General features: G+C 39.8%; 1 protein-coding gene across 2 annotated transcripts in view; it reads left to right on the top strand.

Moving 5' to 3' along the window:
• HTR7 (5-hydroxytryptamine receptor 7) overlaps nt 1–19883 on the top strand; it is a 92913-nt gene extending 73030 nt beyond the window's left edge. The window contains exons 2-3 of one of the 2 annotated variants that reach the window (XM_079899659.1): nt 9653–10411; nt 18233–19883. In XM_079899659.1, the coding sequence (XP_079755785.1) occupies nt 9653–10411; nt 18233–18275 (802 nt within the window). In that variant the 3' untranslated portion in view covers nt 18276–19883. The other variant, XM_079899660.1, reaches the window with a different exon arrangement.
• Nucleotides 19884–23898: the final 4015 nt, after the last annotated feature.

The raw sequence follows: 23898 nt of genomic DNA on the forward strand, positions 1-23898 counted from the left end.
CAGGTGGATTTTTAACCACTGCGCCACCAGGGAAGTCCCTACAGTCCCTTTTTGTGTCTTGTTCTGTTGTTTTAACATCTCATCTTTGAGCCTCTACTGTAGTGATAACATATACTTGTTAAGCTCCTTCACAGTGAAAAGTATTTGTAGGAAAACTGCTTCTCTTCTGAGGGTTGTGTTTTCTTTTTGAACTTTGTTTTTCAACAGTCTTATGCATATTCAGTTGCTTCTTCCACCAGGGTTATTTTTGTAGCATGTTGGTATAGTTACTATATCATTTTTCCCCATCTTGCTCATTCATGGGTTATATAAAGCTTAATGTTTGTTCTGACATAGTGTGGTTGACTTCTTCTTGATATTCAGCCCTATTTGATATCGGTTAATTTTATTCTTTAGACTACCGTTTATTGTGTCTACTTCTCCATAGCCTGAAGGTGCAGGGCTGGAGGAAGGGAAGGGAGTAGACTTCACTGCAGCTGAGTGTAGCCTTTAATGGAGGGCTGTTCTTTTTTCTGAATTCTCATTCAATGTCCTGTACCGGAGTACTTTCCACTGAGCTGAGGGTTACCCCTTGTGGACCTTGGTGTATCCCAGTTCAGCCCAGGGTCCTAAAAGAGAGCAAATTCTGGTGGCCCTTCTTACCTTTGCTGAAATGGTATGTTGGGGCTTCTGTTCACCATGGTTTTTCATTACTTTTTTTCAGGCTGGCTTCTTACCACCTCAGTTTGCTTCTCTCCAAATAAGAGGGTACTAGTCCGAATTTTAAGGATTTTATTCACTTACCCTTTTTCTTCAGTACTGCTCCTGGGGGTGAGGTGGGATTAGAAGCCCCTTAGTACAATCATACAACAGAAAAATATATATATATATTTTTTTCCCTTCCTGTAATCTTTGAACTTTTTAGCTAAGCTTTTATGCCATTCCTTTGTGGGGTTTTTTGTGGTTTTTTTTGCGGTACGCGGGCCTCTCACTGTTGTGGCCTCTCCCGCTGCGGAGCACAGGCTCCGGACGCGCAGGCCCAGCGGCCATGGCTCACAGGCCCAGCCGCTCTGCGGCATGTGGGATCTTCCCAGACCGGGTCACGAACCCATGTCCCCTGCATCGGCAGGCAGACTCTCAACCACTGCGCCACCAGGGAAGCCCCATTCCTTTGTTTTATTGTTGTTGGTAAGTTTGGGGCTCACTCTTTGCCTTGCCATTTCTCTGTTTCTCTGAGTGGAAAAATTCTGTGGTGGGAAAATTCAGGCTCTGTTGTAAGTTCAGATACAACTGCAGTGATTAACACCAGGCATAATGTAGGGGTCACTAGTGATCTCCTATATTGTTCATTTTCATGACTTTCTGTAATTACCTAAAAACACTGCTTTGGTAGTTTTTAATAGACATAAAGAGTTTTACGTAATAGGTGACTAAAAACCAAGTGGACAGTAAAAGGACCCTTATGTTTTTGCATTAAATGACAGAAAAATTCAGCAGAAAAACCATTGCTTTATGATGGAGTGTAGACAACATTAGTCTCACTGGAAGGCTTGTCTCAACTTGAGTAGGTAGCAAATAGGTCTTTGCTGAGCTCCCTTGGTGGGATATTTTCTGTCTCCTTAGCTTCTCTTATGACCAAGTGTCTGTGGTAGACAGAGTTCTAAGATGGCCCCGAGATTCCCCTTCCCGAGTGTGCATGCTCTGCATACTTCCTTCCCTTGAATGTCAATGGGCCTCATCTAATCAGGTGAGTGCTTTTCAAAGAGGGTTTAAAGATCAGAGAGGTTGAGAACTGCAGCCGATGCTTGAAGGTGGTAACCTCTGTGAGTTCTGTAGCTACAGGAAAATGAATTCTGCCAACAAACACATGTGCTTGGAAGAGTACTCTGAACCTCATGTGACACCTCAGCCCTGGCCAACACCTTGATTTCAGCCTGGTGAGACCCTGAGTAGAGAACTCAGTTGTGCTGTGTCCAGACTTTTGACCTACAGAACTGTGAGGACACCTACAGGATTGGTGTCAAGTCACTAAATTGTGGTCATTAATTAGGTAGCAACAATATATGAATATTTTAAAAGCGATTTGCTGTATTTTAATTAATTCTGATTCTCTCCCTAAAGGGAAAAGCTCATTTCTTGTTTCATAATTTACTTTTTCAAAGAGGAAGCTTTTGTTCTGCTTTCCAAATTTTGTTGAATTTTGTTACTTTTTTGTCCCCGCTCCTCTGCCCACTTCTCTTCCTTAATACTGAGGTCAGAATAGGGATTTTAGATTGTTTACTGGTTTTAACTATAATTACAGCTTGGACACACTGATGAAAATGGTTTAAAAGTATAGTGGAACCCCATTTTGAAAATAGTTTTATGCCACTTGATCATGCTGTATGATCCTTTTAATGTGTTGTTGGGTTCCGTTTGCTAGCACTTTGTTGAGGATTTTTGCTTCAATGTTCATCAGTGATATTGACCTGTAACTTTCTTTTTTTGTGGTATCTTTGTCTGGTTTTGGTATCCGAGTGATGAAATAGATAACTTATAAGGACCTACTCTATAGCACGGGGAACTCTACTCAATACTCTGTAATGACCTATATGGAAAAATAATCTAAAAAAGAGTGGATATATGTATATGCATAACTGATTCACTTTACTGTGCAACTGAAACTAACACAACATTGTAAATCAGCTATACTCCAATAAAAATAAAAAGTTTTAGAGAACAGGTCAACATCCGGTTCAATGGCATATGTTAAGTTCATGGTGTTTTTTATTTTAAAAATTAACTTTATTTATATATATTCTGAACACCACATAAGTCCTAACTGCACAGCTCACTTAACTTCTACAAAGTGAACATACCTATGTACACACCCAGATAAAGAAATAGAACATTTCCAGAACATGCCCCCTCCCCTCAAGGCAACGACTCTTCTGGCTTCTATCACCATAGGTTAGTTTTGCCTGTTTGGGGACATTGTGTTCTCTTTTGGCTTTGGCTTCTTTAGCTCAGTGTTATGTTTGTGACAGTCATCCATGTTGATGCAGTAGTTGGTTCATTCTTGTTATTTTATAGAATTTGCTGTGTAAACGTACCACAATTTATGTACCCATTCAACCGTTGCAGAATTGTACTTATTTTATTCTTGTAGAATGGGTTGGTTTTATTTGGGGTTATTACCATTAGCACTGCTTTGAACATTCTTATACATGTATTCTGATGAATGTTCGTTGTATACGTAGAAGAATTGCTGGGTCACAGAAAAAAATATATATGTATTGGTTTTTTTTTTTCAGCTTTAGTAGGTGTTAAGAAATGGTTTCCCAAAGTTACATCAGGTTACACTCCCACCAGCAGTGCATGACAATGACAGTTGCTATGTATCTTCACAAAACACTTGGCATTATAATTTATTATTCTTACTATTATTGTCACCATCATCATTATTTAAAATTTTAACCAGTCTGATGTATGTTGGTATTATCTCAGTGTGTTTTTAATTTGCATTTCCCTCATGACTCGTGATGTTTAATACCTTTCCATGTGTTTATTGAAGTGCAGTAATTTTCAAACTTTGGGTCATGCTCCATTATTGGGTCATGAAATGAAATTAGTGCATTAAGACCAGCATTTATAAAATCTGAAGTAGAATAGCAGGCAGTAGAAGAGAGTGAATTGCAAGTTGTCATGGTAAGTATGGTATATATTTATACATATGAAACTTTGTTTCAGTTTCATACGTATAAATATATGCATCTGTATCTATATACCTTCATAGATGTACACCCATATGTATATCAATTTCTTATTTGTATACATAAATATGTATATTGCAACTGTGGGAAATGTATTTCTTGTTGTAAAAATATTCTTATTTCTTATTGTCAGAAAGGTTTATGAAACCCTACTGTGTATTACACATTTAAACAAATCTACAACTTGATGAAGACAAAAACCGTGCTTACCTCATTTGCATTTAGCACAGTTCTGAAAGATAGAACTCATAACTGAGATATTGGAAATACGATTTGTGACAATTTTGTTAGGCCAAACTGGAAGCACACCATTAAGATGAAATATGAAAAGTAAAAGTAAAGTCCTTCATACAATAAGTGTAAAGTCTTTGTAATTGAATGAAGGAAAGTTACCCTAAAAGTGCATGGGGTAAAGAACCAGAATCATCAGTCCTAAATACAGAACCCTGAGTCTCCAGACCTCGAAAGAGAATCTGTGGATGGTGGCCCCAGAGTCTGTATGTTTCAGAAGATTCTTGGTGAGTCTGATAATCTGATAATTTCAGGAACCACTGATGTAGGCTGGAGCTTGCAGTGAATTTCACCTGCTGTAAGGGAGGAGGTCTCATGGAAGAGAGATTCTAAGTGAGCAAACCTTTTTTAAGCCTAACATTCCCCAAAACACTGTATTACAGAGTAATTCTACCCAGTTTCCTTTACCCTATAAAGTATTATTCTATAGCAACAAAACTCAGGAGAAGCCATTTAATTAAAGAACCATTATCTATAATTTCTATACAGTTAGGATAGAAGACAGGCAGCGAGTTAATCTGCTTTCCAGTCCCTCTCCATGTGTATTTTAACTCCCTAATCCTCTTTTTCTCTAAACCCCCACTATAATGGAACCCCTAATGTGAGCTGCATACATTTTTCAATTATATAATACTTTGGTGCCTTTGTCTCTGAGATTTACTGTACTTTCACATTTGTATGCATTTTAAAGTAAAATTCTGAAGGCTTTATAAGCACAGCACTTTCTAATTAACAGTGAGCATAAAATGCTAGTGTGACAAATGTTAACCATGCATATTAGGGAATATTTAGAATCAATCTAGGTTGCTTCCCGCCACCCCGCCCCGAAAGATCAGGTTTATACTATCCAAGATTGGGGAGAATGAATTTGTGATTTGGACAAACACTTCCCTGAATACCAATGTTACTTTATGTAGTAATTATGGGATTTTAAATGCCAGTGAGTTCTGTTTTCTCTGTGTGAACTTGTGAATGTAATAGAACACTTTTGAAAAGCTAATCGAATAAAACTATCTAAGATTTAATTATCAGCTTCTTACAGATTTTATGCACCAGATCATCTGTGTTGCCAAAACCACTTATGTGACTTAGGACTTAAGAATTCTCTTAAACCTTTCCTTTTGTTCTTAGAATTAAAATGGCTTTTTAAAAATTATATAGTTAAAAAAATATGCATTAAAAAAGCAAAGAGAAAAAATTTTAAACTAATCAGATCTCTACAACTCAGATAAAATTGCTACTAATATTTTGGTGGATATTTTCCGAGACATCGCAGTATATATACATGCACACACACCCATACAAACACCTAGTTTTACATAAACAGATTAATAGAATATATGATACACTGTTTCTTGTCCTTTAGGGCTAGTCATTGTTTTCTATCTACTTTTGGTTGGGTTGTTTTCATATCAGTAAATAGATATATACATCATAATTTTTAATGGTTACATGATATATATACACACACACACTATACTTTAATCTGCTGATAGATATTTAGCTTGCATCTCTTTTCTCCTCTATTATATGTTTAGTTAACATCCTTCCTTGCACGTTAATCATTTTGCACCTGTACAATCATATTCCCAGGACAAATTCCTAGAAACCTGACTGAGCCAAAAGGCAAATGTTAATGTATATTAACTACCAAACTGCCCTCCAAAACTGTTATCTCAGTTGAAACTCCTGTCAGCAAAATGATAGAGCACTTGTCCTTATTTTAAAATTTGTATATCTTTAATTATTAATGAAGTTGTACATATTTCCGAGTGCTTATTGGATATTCTTATTTCTTTTTTGTTTAAGTACTTCACTATTTTTGTTGAGATGATTGTCTTTTTCTTACTGACTTGTAAGAGATCTGTGAATGTTGAGATATTGTTATTTGGACTGCAAGTTTGTCATTTGACTTAATTCTGTATGTAGTGATTTTTTAAAAATTAAACTAAATGTCATTTATTTATTTATTTAATACAATTTTTGTCAAAAATTTATCGATGCATCATTTGATAGTTTCAAGCTTCTGTATCATGGTTAACAATGACTTTGGCCGGATTGCAGAAATACCTATATTTCCTCATAGTATTCTTAGGGTTTAATTTTTTTACATGATCATCTTTGATCCATCTGGGATTTATTTTTGAATAAGGAGAAAGATAATTCAGATTTATTTTTACCCCAATTGCTAGCCAGTTGTCAGACTTCATGAATATCTAATCTTTTACTCTGATTTAAAATGACTTGCTTTCTGATATTAAATTCCCTTATATATTTGAATATACTTCTGGGATCTCTTTTGTTCTATTGATCTGCCTATTTCTGAATAATTATTATTGAATTTTTATTTCTGTGGCTTTATACTTTTTTTATAAGCATCCCTTCATTTTTCATCTCTTTCAGATTTTGTCTATTTTTGCTTATTTACTTGATGAACTTAAAAATCATTAGGTCGGACTAACAAAAGAAATGCTAAGATTTTCAGCTAGAGTTATATATTTTTATATTAATTAAGGGAAAATTGGCACTTTTGTAATACTAGATTTTCTTATTAAAAGTTTTTTTTTCTCATGGATTCAGGCATTCCCTTAGGTCTCTCGGTATCATTTTATGTTTTCTTCGTATAGGCCCTGGTCATTTAAAAAGATTTTTCTAGATATTTTAAGTTTTTGATTGTTGCTGTGAATGAAATTATTTTCTTCCATGATATTTTCTGATTGTTAATCCTTTTTTAGAAAGTTGTTGACTTTTGTTTATTTATTTTATTTCCAGACACTTTAATGAGCACTCATATTTTTTTCTGATCATCTTTTGGTTGATTTTAGCCTTTAAAAGTCCCAGGTGGTATCCAGGAGACTAAAGAAGAAAATATAATTCCCTTTACTGTAAGACATTACTTGAGGCTGTTAGAGAATGGAGCCTAAAATAGGGAAGTTTATGGAATATAATTTGTATATCCAGGAAGGACTGAGTCCTCATCACTGAAATGTAATGTAAGTCAGACTAAATATATTAGGATGAATAAGTATGTCATTCTTATGAGATTATTTAATACTCTGAGATGTCATTTGATACTCAATTAATTAATCTCTCAGGATTAATCTTTGTAGATTTGATATTACTTATATGAGCAGGAGAGAGGCTAGATTTAAGTAAGCCTGAAGATATGAGTCCCTATTTAAGTAATGAAAATGTGAAGGATGGAAGGGAAAACGGAACTGACTTCCTCAAGAATTGGAGTTTACCAGGTTGTGAGTTCCAGGCTTGCTAATTTTTTGTATGACCCCCCCCAAATACAATATAATTTATTTTCTTGTCGTGAGTAATCCTTCTTCCTCCTTCCAACAAACACCTACAGTATTGCGCTACTTACCTACCATCCCAACCCCCCAGTAAGTAGATGTAAGATGGTCTGACAATGCCATCTGGTGGCCACCTAGGAAACTATATGAACTAATCGCTGTCATTGGACCTCCAACCTGGGTTGGTACAATATCCTGGAAGCCAGGTCCAGGCTTGGGAACAAGCAGTTTATGCCTGTGGCTACAGGCAAAGGGAGAAAATAATCAAAGTCCAAGCCCTGGCAAAGGCAGCCTGGGGAATCTGGGAAGGAGCCCAAAGGCTCCATTCACAGGAGTTGATAGAGAGCAAGGATTAGGTCCAAAAAGGGAGGTTTGCAAAGGAGTTCCAGCAGGAAAAACTTGGAGAGAGCTCCTGAACCAAAGCAAAGAAGGGGAGGGTTTTTTTTGTTTTTTTTGTTTTGGTGGAAACTCTGCATTCAGCCTCAGGGCAGGGATGAGCTTAATTGTGAGCGAGCAGTCAGTTCTAACACCTTTCTTCAGGGCTTTCCTCATCTACCTTTTTTTTTCTTTTCTTTTCCTTAAATTTTTTTTTTCCCCATAGCTTAAAACTCAGATAATTTGGCAATTCCACATAAGGTCGAAGCTACTTCACACTTCCCTTCTCTCTATCTTTCCACTCTTCTTCCCTTGTTCCCTCCTTCCCACTTCCTTTTCTCTTTTCCCTTCCTTTTCAGCTCTTATTCTTGAGTTCTCAGGGGAACCTCCCTCTTTCTCGCCCTTCATTCTATCCAGGAACCAAAACATAATCCTAGTTACAGCTGAAAAACCTAGTGATAGTGCTTGTGAGTCAGCTTTATCAAGGACAAGGGAAGGCAGAGGTGAAATGAAGAACTGGTACCACTAACCCCTGCATCCCTGGGAGGAGGGATCAGAAGTCCCTTCAACATTACCACGAGGCTCAGTCCTCCCATTCACCCCCTGCATGATCTCCCCATGTGCCTGCATTCACGATTTTTGTTTCTTTTGTTCACTGCCATATTCCCAACATTTAAAACGGCATCTGGCATATAGAAGGAACTCTATTGATATTTGTTGAAGGATGGAATGAATATTCTCACTGTATAAGCAAATCTGGCTTATTCATTTTTTACTGTATTTCAATTTTGCCTTGTAAGTGTTGCATTGATGCTAATTTTCATTGTGAAAGCATGCTTTGCGACTTTTGTGAAATAATTCAAACGTAACATGTGAGGCTATTTCTATCCCAAAAATAATTATTTTTTAAATTCCAAACAACCAAGTGACCTACTTTCAGAAAATAACTTTTCATGTTTCACGAGTGTATCTTTTATGTACATAAATGAAGTAGAAAACCAACAAAATGGCCAGCTTTTACCTATCTTAGCTTCTCACGTGCTCTGAATCCTCCCTCAAATAGAAGCTAAGACTATTAAATACAGAGGAGAAAACAAATTTGGAAAGCAGAAAAGTACCAAGCATTTGACAGAACATCTTGCCAACTGTGTTTTCTCTGTTTGCTGAGTCTCTTTTGCGTTATAAATCCTTGATAACAGAGACAGAGAAATATCTATTCTCTATACAGAACTAAGCACAGAATTTGCCTAATATTTTTCAGAATTATGCCCTTCCTTGTGATCCTCCTTAGAACTGGAGAGACGAGGCAGGCTGCTTTCATTTTATAGATTGTTCCTCGGACATAACTCTTGCGTGAGAATTTTCTGGGGATAAAAAAATGATCACTTGCTACTTTCCATTCCAAAACCCTAGGATTTCCTAAATATCTCACAGCTCTCTCTGATCTTAAAGAAGTGCTTTCATTTCAGTGCAAAGGGGAACTGAAAATGAATTCAGAGCTGGCCTGAATTAAGACAACAGAGGAGATCAGTGGGTGTGTAATATCCGAGTATGGTAGAGCTTGGCTAACTCACGAGGGTGCATCACAACATCCCATCAGGCCTGACATTTTGTTCCTGGCTGATTTCAGTGGCAGTGATCATGGTGGGGGGGAAGGCATATGTTGAATCTATAGTTCATTGACTACACAGTCTGTGAGAAGCTACAAGGTATGAAAAGAGCATGGACATGCTGGCAGTGCCTTTGGCTGACTGTGTGACCTGGAAAAAAATAGGTAACCTCTCAGAGTCTTAGTTTACCTTTCTATGAAATGGGAATAATGATGCCTACCTGGAAGGGCTGTGTGAAGAAGAGAGCTGCTAGGTACACAGCCTAGTCCCTGGCTGGTGGTACTCCCCAGTGGATCTGCTGTGATCACGGCAGTCACGTGTTCTCTTTCCATTTCTCTCCCAGGTACCTTGGGATCACGAGGCCGCTGACGTACCCCGTGAGACAGAACGGGAAGTGCATGGCCAAGATGATCCTCTCTGTCTGGCTTCTGTCCGCCTCCATCACTTTACCACCGCTCTTCGGCTGGGCTCAGAACGTAAATGATGACAAGGTGTGCTTGATCAGCCAGGATTTTGGCTACACGATCTACTCCACCGCAGTGGCGTTTTACATCCCCATGTCCGTCATGCTTTTCATGTACTACCAGATTTACAAGGCCGCCAGGAAGAGCGCCGCCAAACACAAGTTCCCCGGCTTCCCGCGTCCCGTGGAGCCCGACAGCGTCGTCTCCCTGAACGGCATGGTGAAGCTCCAGAAGGAGGTGGAGGAGTGTGCAAACCTTTCGAGACTCCTCAAACATGAACGGAAAAACATCTCCATCTTTAAGAGGGAACAGAAAGCAGCCACCACCTTGGGGATCATCGTCGGGGCCTTCACTGTGTGCTGGTTGCCGTTTTTCCTCCTCTCGACGGCCAGACCCTTCATCTGTGGCACCGCGTGCAGTTGCATCCCGCTGTGGGTGGAGAGGACATTTCTGTGGCTGGGCTATGCAAACTCTCTCATTAACCCCTTTATATATGCCTTCTTCAACCGGGACCTGAGGACCACCTACCGCAGCCTGCTCCAGTGCCAGTACCGGAATATTAACCGGAAGCTCTCGGCTGCAGGCATGCACGAGGCCCTGAAGCTTGCCGAGAGGCCTGAGAGACCTGAGCTTGTGCTGTAAGGTCATTTATCACTGTTTTCCTTCTATCCCCCCAACCCTTATATGGGACTCCTTTTGGAAGCACATCGTAGAAAGCTTCCAGAATCAGTAGCAAGCTTATTTTCTACTAAGCGTATCAGATTTGAATTTAGAATACTGTAGATTCCAGTCTTCCACCCAGTAGAATTCCAAAAGCCAAAGATAGGTTTTTAGTTGGATTGGAAGAAGAGACTGATTCGCTGATGAATTGCAATTGATGTCAGTGCTGACAAGGAAGGTGATGTTTTTTATCCTTTCTCCGTAAATTGGATGTTATTTAGGTCCTTATACCTCTGATTCTTGTAACATTATCATTTTAGTTGCTATTACTCTTAGATCCAGTAAAACTGTTTTGATGACCTCGTCCTTCACTGGTGGAAATCATGAGGGAGGTGATATTTGGGGTGGGTCTTGAATAGAGAGTAAGATTAAGGGATGGCAGGGGTGGAGGTGGGTTTGGGGCTGCTCAAAGCAGAGGGGACAGCATGAACAGAGGGACACAAAAATGGATGGAGGTGCATAAAGAATCTGGGGTGTGTCTTCAGCAGGACCTAGAAGCTGGGTAGATTGGGGTCAGCTTGGAGGGCAGGTAGGCAAAGTGGGTGTGGGGAGAGAGGAAGGTTTTTGAGCTGGAGTGAGACAAGATATGCCGTATAAATAGGAGAAGGGAAGTGGGTAGGAGACCAATGTAAAAGAGAGGTCTCCTGTCAGGAGGGCCTGCACGAGGAGGGTGGGAGAAGGGCCCGAGTAGTCTGGGGCAGTATGGAATGGTTCGTGTGGGGAGATGCCAGGATGGAGCAAAGTCTTGAAAACTACAGAGCTTTTAGAAAGTACTACCCATCTTTAGGAGTTGGGAATTGATAGAGAGTTGCTGAGTTTGTCAGGGAAGCACTAGTAGCTTTCCAAGAAGCAATTACAGTGGGCATTGGGATCCAAAAAAGGACCACAAAGGGCCAGTGGTGATAAGGAAATGGGTTTTACATGTAACACACATATGACTGAATTTGGCACTGTAAAGAAGGAAGGAGACAATATAGCAAAGTTGGCGGGTCCAGTGAAGACCTTGTTTTAAATTTGAGGTAGAGGGGACATCTTCATGTTTGAAAGCTGAGGGGAAGAAACTGGATTGTGGAAATAGAAGGTGCTGGTGAGAGAGAGAGCAGATCAGTGTTGGATGTGAGAGAAGAGTTATCCCTCTTCACTGAACATGGTTCTCTGGAATAGACCAGAGAACCATGGACGGTGGTAGCTTAGAGGGACCTCCTCAGTCATCTTGCCCAATCCCTTCATTTGACAGAAGAGGTAACTGAGTCCTGGCAAGTGAGATATCCCACAGTGATTAGCGTTACCACTGGGTCTACATCCCACATCATGTGAGTCTTGCCTCTATATACTCTCCATATACTAGCCTGCCTTTATCTGTGATCAAGATGGCCAGGGAGACCTCTGTGCTCTCAGCTGTCTCAGGGGAACAGGGTCCCGAAGTGCCCTCGTGGATTACAGTAGACTCTAGGGGCTCCCAACCTAGGATACACCCCAAATGACTCTGAAAACCTCAAGGAACTCAGCTTGTTCTCTAACTCATCACCAGGATGAAGGAGGCAGAAACATCTCCTTAATATGGATAAGGGAAACCAGAGATCATCATTTCCTGTCCTAGGAACTCAAAGTTGTAAGACTACAGATATGCTAATTCTTGAGCTGTGAAATAGCTTCACAGATATTTATTTTTACTTCTATTATATACACTCTTTGGTACATATGAAATTGTTCGCAGTAAAAAATTAGAGTTTTTTTTTTTAAGAAAGTACAATCTTAGGTTTCAGAATATATGCAATGAGCAACCTATATCCCCAGGGATATTTCCAGGCCTATAAGAGTCTTACTGAATTGACCACCAGTGTTTGTTCACCAGGACCAGATTCTAAATTCCTTCAGGGAAGGCGCTATGTCCTAGTCAAATTTCTGTTTGCAGAATCTAGTACAGTGCCTGACACTGTACTAGATAATAAAAGTAATAATTTCTAACAATTATTGAACACCTACTACATGCTGTCATGGTGTACATCGTTCTACCTGTAAAGTAGGTGCTTCTGGCATCCCCAATTTTCAGAAGAATTAACTGAGGCTCAGGAACGTAAAGTAACTTACCTCAGATCCCATAGCCCCTAAGTGGTAGGTATGGTATGAATCACTCCAATGCATGTGCTCTTAGCTATTATGCAACACTACTTGTCAAATGACTTGAGTCTGTAGGAGTGAAGAGCTATGGAATGTTTTGAGCTGGGGATTTTAGCCATCAGCTCTCTAAGAAGACATTTAGAAAAAACTTGTTAATAGAAGTAAGTTAAGTTTATTAGACTCACTGTAGCTTAGGAGGACACCTCCTTGACAGAAACTTGATAGCTTCTCAGATGGAGGGAATAAGCAAAGATATTGATAGAGTTTTAGAGCTTGGGCTGGGTCATGTTAAGGTACGGAACTAGTAAGGACTGGGCAGGGATTATGACATGATAGCTTTGGATTGGTGGGTATCACTAAGTGAGGGCCTTTTTTTTTTTTTAACTTTTTATTTTATATTGGAGTATAGCCGATTCACAATGCTGTGATAGTTTTGGGTGCACAGCAAAGGGACTCAACCATACATATACATGTATCCATTCTCCCCCCAAACTCCCCTCCCATCCAGGCACCTCGATGTCAGTATTAATGAGCAAACTATCAGTAAGTCTAATAGTCTTACTATTGACGAGTAAGCTTGTTTAGTTGGTGCACAGTCTTATCTTTTGGAAACAACTATTTCCTGGAACAAGTACTGGGTGATTTTGCCTGGCCCCAGAGTTGTTTAGCAAAGGAGCTGAAAAGCATGTTGGTTTCAGTTCCCAGGAGTAACATGCTGAAAGATGCATTTGAAGAGAGTCTCTCTGGCAGCAGTGGGAAGGGTGGATAAAATAGAAAGACTGGTGGCCGGGGGTCCAGTTAAGTAGCCAATATAGAAACTAGGAAAGAACCATTGAAATCCTGAACTAGGAAACACCACTCTGTTAGTTTTCCTCCTGTACAGTCAAAGAACTTGAGAATAATTTTATTGATTATTTTAGCTAATAATTCACACATAATTCCGATAGTTTACAAAATGCTAATTTTCAGATGTCACACAAACAGGCTTTCCAGTTTGAAATAATAGTCACCCACGTATATTGATGATTCACTCTCACGTATTATGCTGGGCACTCCATGTGAATTATGTCACTTAATCCTATGACTTTATGAGAGGTGGGTTCCTTCATCTCCATTCTGTTGGGGAGGTCAAATAATCTTTTCAGCCATCCATGTGGAGCTGAATTTGAGCACAGGACATCTGTGTTTAAATGTACTTTTAACTTCCACACTACTATGACTTTTATAAAAGTAAATCAGCCAACATAACATCCAAGGATATTTGCCTCTGTGTCTTTAGCTAATGCGGAGTCTTGGGTATTACTTTCCCGTTAATCTAAGACAGGGCTCAGCAAACTTTTACTGTGAAGGGCCAGATGGTAAATATTTTAGGCTTTGCTAGCCATACGGTCTCCACTGAAACTACTTATTTCTGGCTTTGTAGTGAGCAAGCAGTCCCAGACACAAGTAACCAAATGAGTAAGGTGGTGTACCAACAAAACTTTATTTACAAAAACAAGTAGCCAGCTGGGTTTGGCCCATGGGTCATAGTTTGCTCTCCCCTGGCCTCAGAAAATGACTGTGTCCTCATTACATCTCTCTGTTTGAATTTATAATTATTGATCTTATTTATAATTATGGAATATTAAAATTATTTGGGATGAATGGCCTAAATATTTATTAACTCTAGGAAGTTTCTAATTAGAGAGTTGGAATAGCTGCTATTTAAAAAATTCTATACCAGGCTGCTTTCTTTTCAGTTCCAATGTGGGAGGACTCCTTTTTAAATTCTTGTTTATAACTGTGTCAGGCATTGAGGAGGATACAGAAAACACATGATGTCTTTCCCGCCTTAGCGCATGTATTTCTATTGCACAGACTGCACATAAACACGCACATGCTCATTCACTCTTTTTGTGTTGAGAACACAGGAAAAGTGGAGACAGGAAAAGCTATAGGATTCAAAAGAGAGGAAAGTAACTCAGTGATTTCCCTAACTGATCAGAGAAGACTTCCGGAAGGATGTGGGCTCGAGTACATCTATGAAAGTTAAAGCGTTTATAACTAAAGGAGACTAGAGATGGCATTCCACATGAAGGAGACGTTTGCTATAGAGGCGTCAGTGTGGGACCTTACGCAAAGGACAGGCTGCCCAAAGCTAAGCATTGTTGTAGGGGAGATTTAGAGATCATAATGGAAAGGTCGAATAAATTAAATTATGAAGGATCTTCCATTCCAGCCCCAGAAATTTGGGATTTTTAGTGTAGATAAGTGGTTCTCAACCTGGGGTGATTTTGCCCCCAGGGGACATTTGACAATGTCTGGAGACATTTTGGTTGTCACAACTGGGGGAGGGGAAGACCTCCTGGCATCTGGTGGGTAGAGGCTGAGGACGTTCCTAAACATCCTGGCTTACATAGGCAGCCCCCAGAGCAAAGAATCACCCAGCCCCAAACGTCCATAGTGCTAAGGTTGAGAAGCCCTAGTGTGGGCAGAAGGAAGCCATCAACTGAATCTCTGCAAGTAGGAAAATGGACTCACCAAAGCCATGGAGACTGATTTAGTGGCATCACGGGGAATGAATTAGAAGCTAGAGGCTGGAAGTAAGGCATCTCTTCATTGGCTTGTTTTCTCCAGAAACATTTGAGGGCTTGTTGTGTACAAGGCATGGCGCCAGGAATGTCTGGGATATAAGGATGAATAAGCGACAGTCCTTGCCTCTGGAAGCTCACAGTCCAGTGGGCTGGGTGGCTGTAGATGTGGTGGTGGCTGGTAAAAGACTAGTAACCAGAACTCCCACCATGGTCCATGCTCTGCACAGCTGCATTCAGGTAAACACCAGTTGGATAACCCCAAGCAGTCCTAACTTTACTGGAGTCTCTGGAAGAATAATGTGGCATCCAGTCCATAGCTCACAGCAAACCTTAGAACCCTTTGTCCCCCGACCCTATCTCTCTAGCGCTCACACTTCTTGGCCAACCTAGAGACTCTGGGCTGCTCCCTCCAATCTCTCTGGCTCTTTCTTCCCCTCTGGCTGCTTGGGTCCTAGTCTCTTTTACTTTTGTCCCTAATTCCACCTTCTTGGCTCTATTTTTTCTCCTATATAATAGGTTTCTTCCTTTCCTGTAAAAACAGTCTACTGGATTGTGTATTGCTACTTCCCAATATTTCCCCATTTTCTTGATCAACGTAGTGAGAGGCTCAGGAGTCTGGCAGGCACTCAGGAGTCTTCCTTGGGTAGGGAGTGAATAGAGGGAAAAGGCTATAAATACTTCACTGGTAATTGTAATTCACTAGTCTAAATTACAGTCTTTGTCACCTTTTCACAAGTATTCAAATACTGGTAATATAAAACCAAATGTGATAATGTGATAGAAACAGGGATTTTTTTTTAAAATTTGATGGCTTTATTTATGGATTTGCTTTGAATCACCATAAATGGCTTTTAAGTGTCACATTTAGATGACTTTTGTTCTTTGACACCATTACTGTGAACAATATTGAATAGCAGTTTCTAAAATACTTCCATATAAAAGAATTGCATGAAATGGTTTTGAAGTAGCTCTGCCTTCCCTTCTCCCTTCTTTTCGTCAATGAGCCTCTTATCATCCCTGTCAATTGCAATTCTAGTGGAATAACCTTGAGTTCCTGCCATGAATTCTGTCAATATGCTGCTCCCTGGTTTGTACTGAAGCTTTGGAGCTCAGGGTGATTCTACCTTTTCTTTACAGAAACCAGTGATTAAAAAAAAAAAAAGATGAAACGGGTCCCAGTGGAAATTAGGAAGAAGCTTCAAGCACCTGGATATCTGTGGTGGGATGTTGTCTTAAAGACAGAAACAAACAAAAATGTGGCTGTTTCATAGATTTTCTTTCCCCAGAGTAGTATTTTCCTCATCATTAACTAGCTGGAATTCAGCTCTTTATTTTTATTAAATCATCAATTAGTACTAATAATAGCTTGTTCGCTTCATGCTTTGTAGTTGCCTACATTTTAACTTCGCAGTCTCTTTCAAGTAGGAAATGCAGGCAATTGACCTCTCTTGATTTTTCTAATATTTTTGTTTGTTTTCTTAATAGACAGTAAACACATATAGCACAAAATAAAATGAAGCAATACAAACATACCTACAAGAAAAATAAGCCTCGGGGGCCTGTCTTAGAAAGAAGATATCCATGGTGCAAATCATGAAGGAGGTGATATTTGGGGTGGGTCTTCAATAAAGAGTAGGATTAAGGGATGGCAGGGGTGGAGGTGGGTTTGGGACTACTCAAAGCAGAGGGGACAGTATGGACAGAGGGACACAGAAATGGATGGAGGTACATAAAGAACCTGGAGTATGTCTTCAGCAGGACCTGGAAACTGAGTAAATTGGGGTCAGCTTGGAGGGCAGGTAGGCAAAGTGGGTGTGGGGAGAGAGGAAGGTTTTTGAGCTGGAGTGAGACAAGGTATGCAGTGTAAATAGGGGTTCACAGCAGGAGAAAGGAGATGGGTTGGAGACCAATGTAAAAGTGAGGTCTCCTGTCGGGAGGGCCTGCACGAGGAGGGTGGCATTGAGACTAGGAAAGAGGCCAAGGATGTCTGGACATTTGGAAGTTGACTAGCAGGTGGGTGGTGAGGAAAGGGGGACTTCAGAGATGGTGCTGGAGCCGGGAGAGATTCAGGAAAGTTCAGGAGCCGTTGTGAGCTGCAGAGGAAGTGCAGCCTCCTCTATGGGAGAAGAGGCAGAGGCCCCAGGCTAAGAATAAGTGTGGAGCCCCACTGGGGACACAGCCTTTTTCCAGTGCCTGCACCCACACACCCAGCAGCCTGGAGCCACGGGTCCGAGCTGAAGCGCGGTGCTTCTCCTCAGGCACCGTCACGTGGGGGTAAGGCACAAAGCGAGAGATGGTGTCTTATGGAGAAACTGATCCTGTCACCAGGGAAACCCATCCGACAAGTCTTGACAGCCAAGTGAGAGGGGCACTTTCAGTGGGATGGGAAGGCAGAGGCCCTGGACCCTCTAAGACCTGGCTCTCATGCACATGGATATAGTTCGGTAAGTTGAGTCCTGTGATGGTACAGAGGTAGGAGAGTGTGTATCTAGAGGGACTGTGGCTCTGCACTAAGGAGAGAGAGACTTCCTCAGCTGTTGGCCAAAACTTCTCCATGACTCATGGCAGTTCTGTGAATCTAGGGAGGAAGGAAGTCAGGGAGGTGGGGTTTCCCGGTCTCTGCACACAGGGTTTACTATAGTGCCCCCTCCTAGGTTTGACGGGGAGAATACTCGCACTGTAGTCAACATTATTATCTTCAAGTATGGCAAGTAGTATTTTGCAAGGATTATTGAGAGTAGAGCCATTTTGGCCTAAAGCTATATTATAAAAGTGAATTTCTAAAGGGTTATCTGGAGCTGATTTGCAAATATATTAAGGCCCTGGCAACTTACAGAAGCTATGAAATGTGTGAACAGAGCCATAGCACTGTTTCTTTCCCCTTAGATGCTCATAACCCCTTAGAAACCACAAATAATTCAAATGACTGAATGCAGTAAATATTAAATCCACCCACCACAAAATGAAAACTCACATTTACCGTTCTGCTAAATCATTTTCTTGCCTCCTTTCTCTCTCTCTCTTTCTCTCTCTTTCTCTTTATAGACAAAACTCTGACTACTGTAGAAAAAAAAGTCATGATTCATGATCAAAAGCAGAATAATGGAGATGAAATAAACAAGGCAAGACAGAGGTGGAAACAGAACGAAATCAGTTGCTGAGACTTCGGAACGGAATGAGGCTTCTGTCCTTTCTTGGGATGGCTAAAATGTGACCAGCAAAGTATACCTGCTATTCAAAGTATATTATGAGGGGGATGGTGACCTCTCCTTTCTTTCCTGTGGATCACTGCTATTGTGTGCAGATGAAAACAGCCCAGTCAGCTCGGCAGTGAGCACTCGCACAGAACTGAGTTCCAGAAAGGAAACAGTTTCTGGTGCTTTGCTTCTGTCCAAGTCCGTGCAAGTGAAGAAAGTTCCCATGCACGCTTCCCATGCTTCTGAGTCTAGGCGTTGTGGTGAATATTCAGGAATCATGTATGAGACAGATGTGTTTTTGTTTCTGTTTTTGAGACAGATGTATTTTGTTGTGGGACAGAAGGGTGTTTTCCCCAGCAAACTGCGGTAAGCATAGTGATGAATACGTTGCATGTCCACGTTAGAAAACAGAACCCCGTCATCAGCTACCACAAATGATCTCCCAGAGCAGTGTCTGTTCCGCTTCTGTCAAACAGTTTGGCTTTTTTGCAGGGTCCCTGTGACGTCCCCACCAGTGTACTTTCTTTGTTAACTCGCTTCTCTCATTATGGTGTTAACTCAGGAACATCTCAGGATGGAGAGAATAGTGAAACCTGGATAAAGCTTTTTCTCACACTTGCTCTTCTTCTGGGGGATTCTGAGAGGTGAGGGCGGTTCCTCCTGTGAGGAGTTTTCCCTGGATGAAGAGCGGGGGCTACCTTACCACACCATATAGTAACATGATGGTTGGCACAGAACTTGTGACTGTTGTTTACACCTGGGTGCAGTGGGCCCACAGGCTGGTCCCTAACTGTGAGGATTGGGGGAGGAAGTATGGGAATAATGTGGTTTCCATGGAAGACTGTGACGCTTCTGGAGATGGAACATCCACACGTTAATTCTCATTGAGCAGCGTTTTATTAAACTGTGTGCATCGGAGGTCACCTGGGCCAGTGTTAGGAGCCCTCCAGAGTACCATTCTGCTCCTTCTGGAGGACTGGTTTTTGTGTTCTCTGTATCTTAAATCAAATGTGCACCTGGGCAATTCTGTTCTTCTCCTCTCCCTCTCCCCAAAGTGGTAGACATTCAGGGCAGGGCAGGAAACAGAAAAGATCCCTTTGTAGATAGTATATATTTTTAAAATGGTTCTGTGTAATATGTATGAGCTAGGGAGACAGAAAGACAGTAGATCAGAGAAGAGTACCTCTAAGGGGACAAAATGAATACCAACCTTCATTTGACAAAAGAGAACTGAAAGAGAATATTATTTTCCTATAATATATATAGCTGTTCTCTCACAGGATAATGTGGAATTCCAACGTGGATGGTGGATTTCTTCCAACTTTCACTGACATTGCTTCTTACAACACACGGGGAAGGGTCTGCCTTTCTGAAAGGGGAGGTGGGCACTATCCTTTCCAACAAAGCTTGTACAAATTCCTGAACCGCAGATTTGCTAAAGTAACTGTAAATAATTATATTCATAATTTAAATGACTATTTCTGGTCAGATAAATGTTGTTAAATTTGAAAATGTTTTATTACATTACATCAAATAAAGTTTATTTGTAGCTGTAATAAAGCAACTTAAATGACTTTTAATTGACGGTCTGATGTTATAAATGTCGCTCTACATGGAATAACAGAAGGGCAAACTTTATATATCTGCTACAATCCTAACAGGTAGTTAAGACAGTTCTGTAATTAATTGCATCCATTTTGTAACTTTAAAAAAAAACCAGTGACTCCTTGATTTGATTAATGAGCATTTATTGGGTTCCTGCTACATTCAGCACTGTGGACATCGAGGGAACCAGAATGCGTAAAGTCAGTCCTTCCTTTTGAGGAATTTGCCATCAGAAGGCAGACATTTCTCAGCTTGTCACCATATAGTATAGTACGTGCTGTAGCGGTTTGTAGGGAACGACATGTTTCTTTCCTGTAGTTTAAGACAGGACATTATGGTTAATTGGGTTGATGCAGGTTTTCATATGTGTTTAATTTTTTTTATTAGGACCTTAGATTTTCATATTGGCTCTTTATCCTGCCTGACTTGAACGCCTGATCCTTGAACTCTCTGCTTCATTCTGGCTACAGAGGCTGGACATTGGACACTGTGCTTTCCATGTATGGCAGCCAAAGGAAAGGAAAAGGTAGAAATTGAGAGAGAATGAGAAAAAATGTCAAACAATTTATACTATTTCACCTATGACATAATTTGTGCCAAAGGTACAGCTTTTGTTTTAACTAAGAATTGGGAAGATCACTGAGATAAACATTTTACATATAGTTTTGGACTGTTCAGCAAGAATGACTATTCTAATCTCTCTTCTCACTCTAGGATATCAGCTATCATCTTTTGGTAAGGCTGAATGTTGGGAAAGGATTACTGAGCAGTAATGTACTTGTAAGAGATAACATAGTGACTGTTGCCTTAGTTTGATTCTGTAAATATTAAACAAGAGGCACTCATAGAGCCTAGGTTTTCTGGAAATTGTTTCATAAATTCTTAAAGCGTTTACCATGATGTTATGTGCTTGAGATGCCTGTAAGTGGTTTTATTTTTTTCTGTTTTTCTTTTTTGTTTCTTTTTTGAATTATATTTTATTTATTTTTTTATACAGCAGGTTCTTATTAGTTATCCATTTTATATATATATTAGTGTATATATGTCAATTCCAATCTCCCAGTTCATCACACCACCACCCCTACCCCCCACCGCTTTCCCCCCTTGGTGTCCATAGGTTTGCTCTCTACATCTGTGTCTCAATTAGTGCCCTGCAAACCGGTTCATCTATACCATTTTTCTAGGTTCCACATATATGCGTTAATATACGATATTTGTTTTTCTCTTTCTGACTTACTTCACTCTATATGACAGTCTAGATTGATCCACGTCTCTACAAATGACCCAATTTCATTCCTTTTTATGTCTGAGTAATATTCCACTGTATATATGTACCACATCTTCTTTATCCATTCATCAGTCGATGGGCATTTAGGTTGCTTCCATGACCTGGCTATTGTAAATAGTGCTGCAGTGAACATTGGGATGCATGTCTTTTTGAATTATGGTTTTCTCTGGGTATATGCCCAGTAGTGGGATTGCTGGGTCATATGGTAACTCTATTTTTAGTTTGTTAAGGAACCTCCATACTGTTCTCCATAGTGGCTGTATCAATTTACATTCCCACCAACAGTGCAGGAGGGTTCCCTTTTCTCCACACCCTCTCCAGCATTTGTTGTTTGTAGATTTTCTGATGATGCCCATTCTAACTGGTGTGAGGTGATACCTCATTGTAGTTTTGATTTGCATTTCTCTAATAATTAGTGATGTTGAGCAGCTTTTCACGTACTTCTTGGCCATCTGTATGTCTTCTTTGGAGAAATGTCTATTTAGGTCTTCCACCCATTTTTGGATTAGGTTATTCATTTTTTAAAATATTGAGCTGCATAAGCTGTTTATATATTTTGGAGATTAATCCTTTGTCCATTGATTCGTTTGCAAATATTTTCTCCCATTCTGAGGGTTGTCTTTTTGTCTTGTTTGTAGTTTCCTTTGCTTTGCAAAAGCTTTTAAGTTTCATTAGGTCCCATTTGTTTGTTTTTGTTTTTCTTTCCATTACTCTAGGAGGTGGATCAAAAAGATCTTGCTGTGGTTTATGTCAAAGAGTGTTCTTCCTATGTTTTCCTCTAAGAATTTTATAGTGTCTGATCTTACATTTAGGTCTTTAATCCATTTTGAGTTTGTTTTTGTGTATGGTGTTAGGGAGTGTTCTAATTTCATTCTTTTACATGTAGCTGTCCAGTTTTCCCAGCACCACTTATTGAAGAGACTGTCTTTTCTCCATTGTATATCCTTGCCTCCTTTGTCATAGATTAGTGGGCCATAGGTGCATGGGTTTAACACTGAGCTTTCTATCCTGTTTCGTTGATCTATATTTCTGTTTTTGTGCCAGTACCATGTTGTTTTGATGGCTGTAGCTTTGTAGTAGTATAGTCTGAAGTCTGGGAGCCTGATTGCTCCAGCTCCATTTTTCGTTCTCAAGATTGCTTTGGCTATTCGGGGTCTTTTGTGTTTCCATACAAATTGTGAAACTTTTTGTTCTAGTTCTGTGAAAAATGCCATTGGTAATTTGATAGGGATTGCATTGAATCTGTAGATTGCTTTGGGTAGTATAGTCATTTTCACAATATTGATTCTTCCAATCCAAGAACATGGTATATCTCTCCATCTGTTTGTATCATCTTTAATTTCTTTCATCAGTGACTTATAGTTTTCTGTATACAGGTCTTTTGTCTCCCTAGGTAGGTTTATTCCTAGGTATTTTATTATTTTTGTTGCAATGGTAAATGGGAGTGTTTCCTCTCTTTCAGATTTTTCATCATTAGTGTACAGGAATGCAAGGGATTTCTGTGCATTAATTTTGTATCCTTCAACTTTACCAAATTCATTGATTAGCTCTAGTAGTCTTCTGGTGGCATCGTTAGGATTCTCTATGTATAGTATCATGTCATCTGCAAACAGTGACAGTTTTACTTCTTCTTTTGCAATTTGTATTCCTTTTATTTCTTTTTCTTCTCTGATTGCTGGGGCTAGGACTTCCAAAACTATGTTGAATAATAGGGGTGAGAGTAGACATCCTTGTCTTGTTCCTGATCTTTGAGGAAATGCTTTCCATTTTTCACCATTGAGAATGATGTTTGCTGTTGGTTTGTCGTATATGGCCTTTATTATGTTGAGGTAGGTTCCCTCTTTGCCCACTTTCTGGAGAGTTTTTATCATAAATGGGTGTTGAATTTTGTCAACATCTGCATCTGTTGAGATGATCATATGGTTTTTCTTCTTCAATTTGTTAATATGGTGTATCACATTGATTTGCGTATATTGAAGAATCCTTGCGTCCCTGGGAGAAATCCCACTTGATCATGGTATATAATGCTTTTAATGCATTGTTGGATTCTGTTTGCTAGTATTTTCTTGAGCATTTTTGCATCTATATTCATCAGTGATATTGGTCTGTAATTTTCTTTTTTTGTAGTATCTTTGTCTGATTTTGGTATCAGGGTGATGGTGGCCTCATAGAATGAGTTTGGTAGTGTTCCTTCCTCTGCAGTTTTTTGAAGAGTTTGAGAAGAATGGGAGCTAGCTCTTCTCTAAATGATTTATAGAATTCACCTATGAAACCATCTGGTCCTCGACTTTCGTTTGTTGGAAGATTTTTAATCACAGTTTCAATTTTCAGTGCTTGTGATTGGTCTGTTTATATTTTCTATTTCTTCCTGGTTCAGTCTCAGAAGGTTGTGTTTTCTAAGAATTGTCCATTTCTTCCAGGCTGTCCATTTTATTGGCATAGAGTTGCTTGTAGTAATCTCTTAGGATGCTTTATATTTCTGTGGTGTCTGTCGTAAGTTCTCCTTTTTCATTTCTAATTTTATTGATTTGAGTCCTCTCCCTGTTTTTCTTGATGAGTCTTGTAAATTTTTTATCAATTTTGTTTTTCTTCTCAAAGAACCAGCTTTAAGTTTTATTGAT

The sequence above is a fragment of the Stenella coeruleoalba genome (genome assembly GCF_951394435.1).
Source record: "Stenella coeruleoalba genome assembly, chromosome: 16".
Taxonomy (NCBI): Eukaryota; Metazoa; Chordata; class Mammalia; order Artiodactyla; family Delphinidae; genus Stenella; species Stenella coeruleoalba.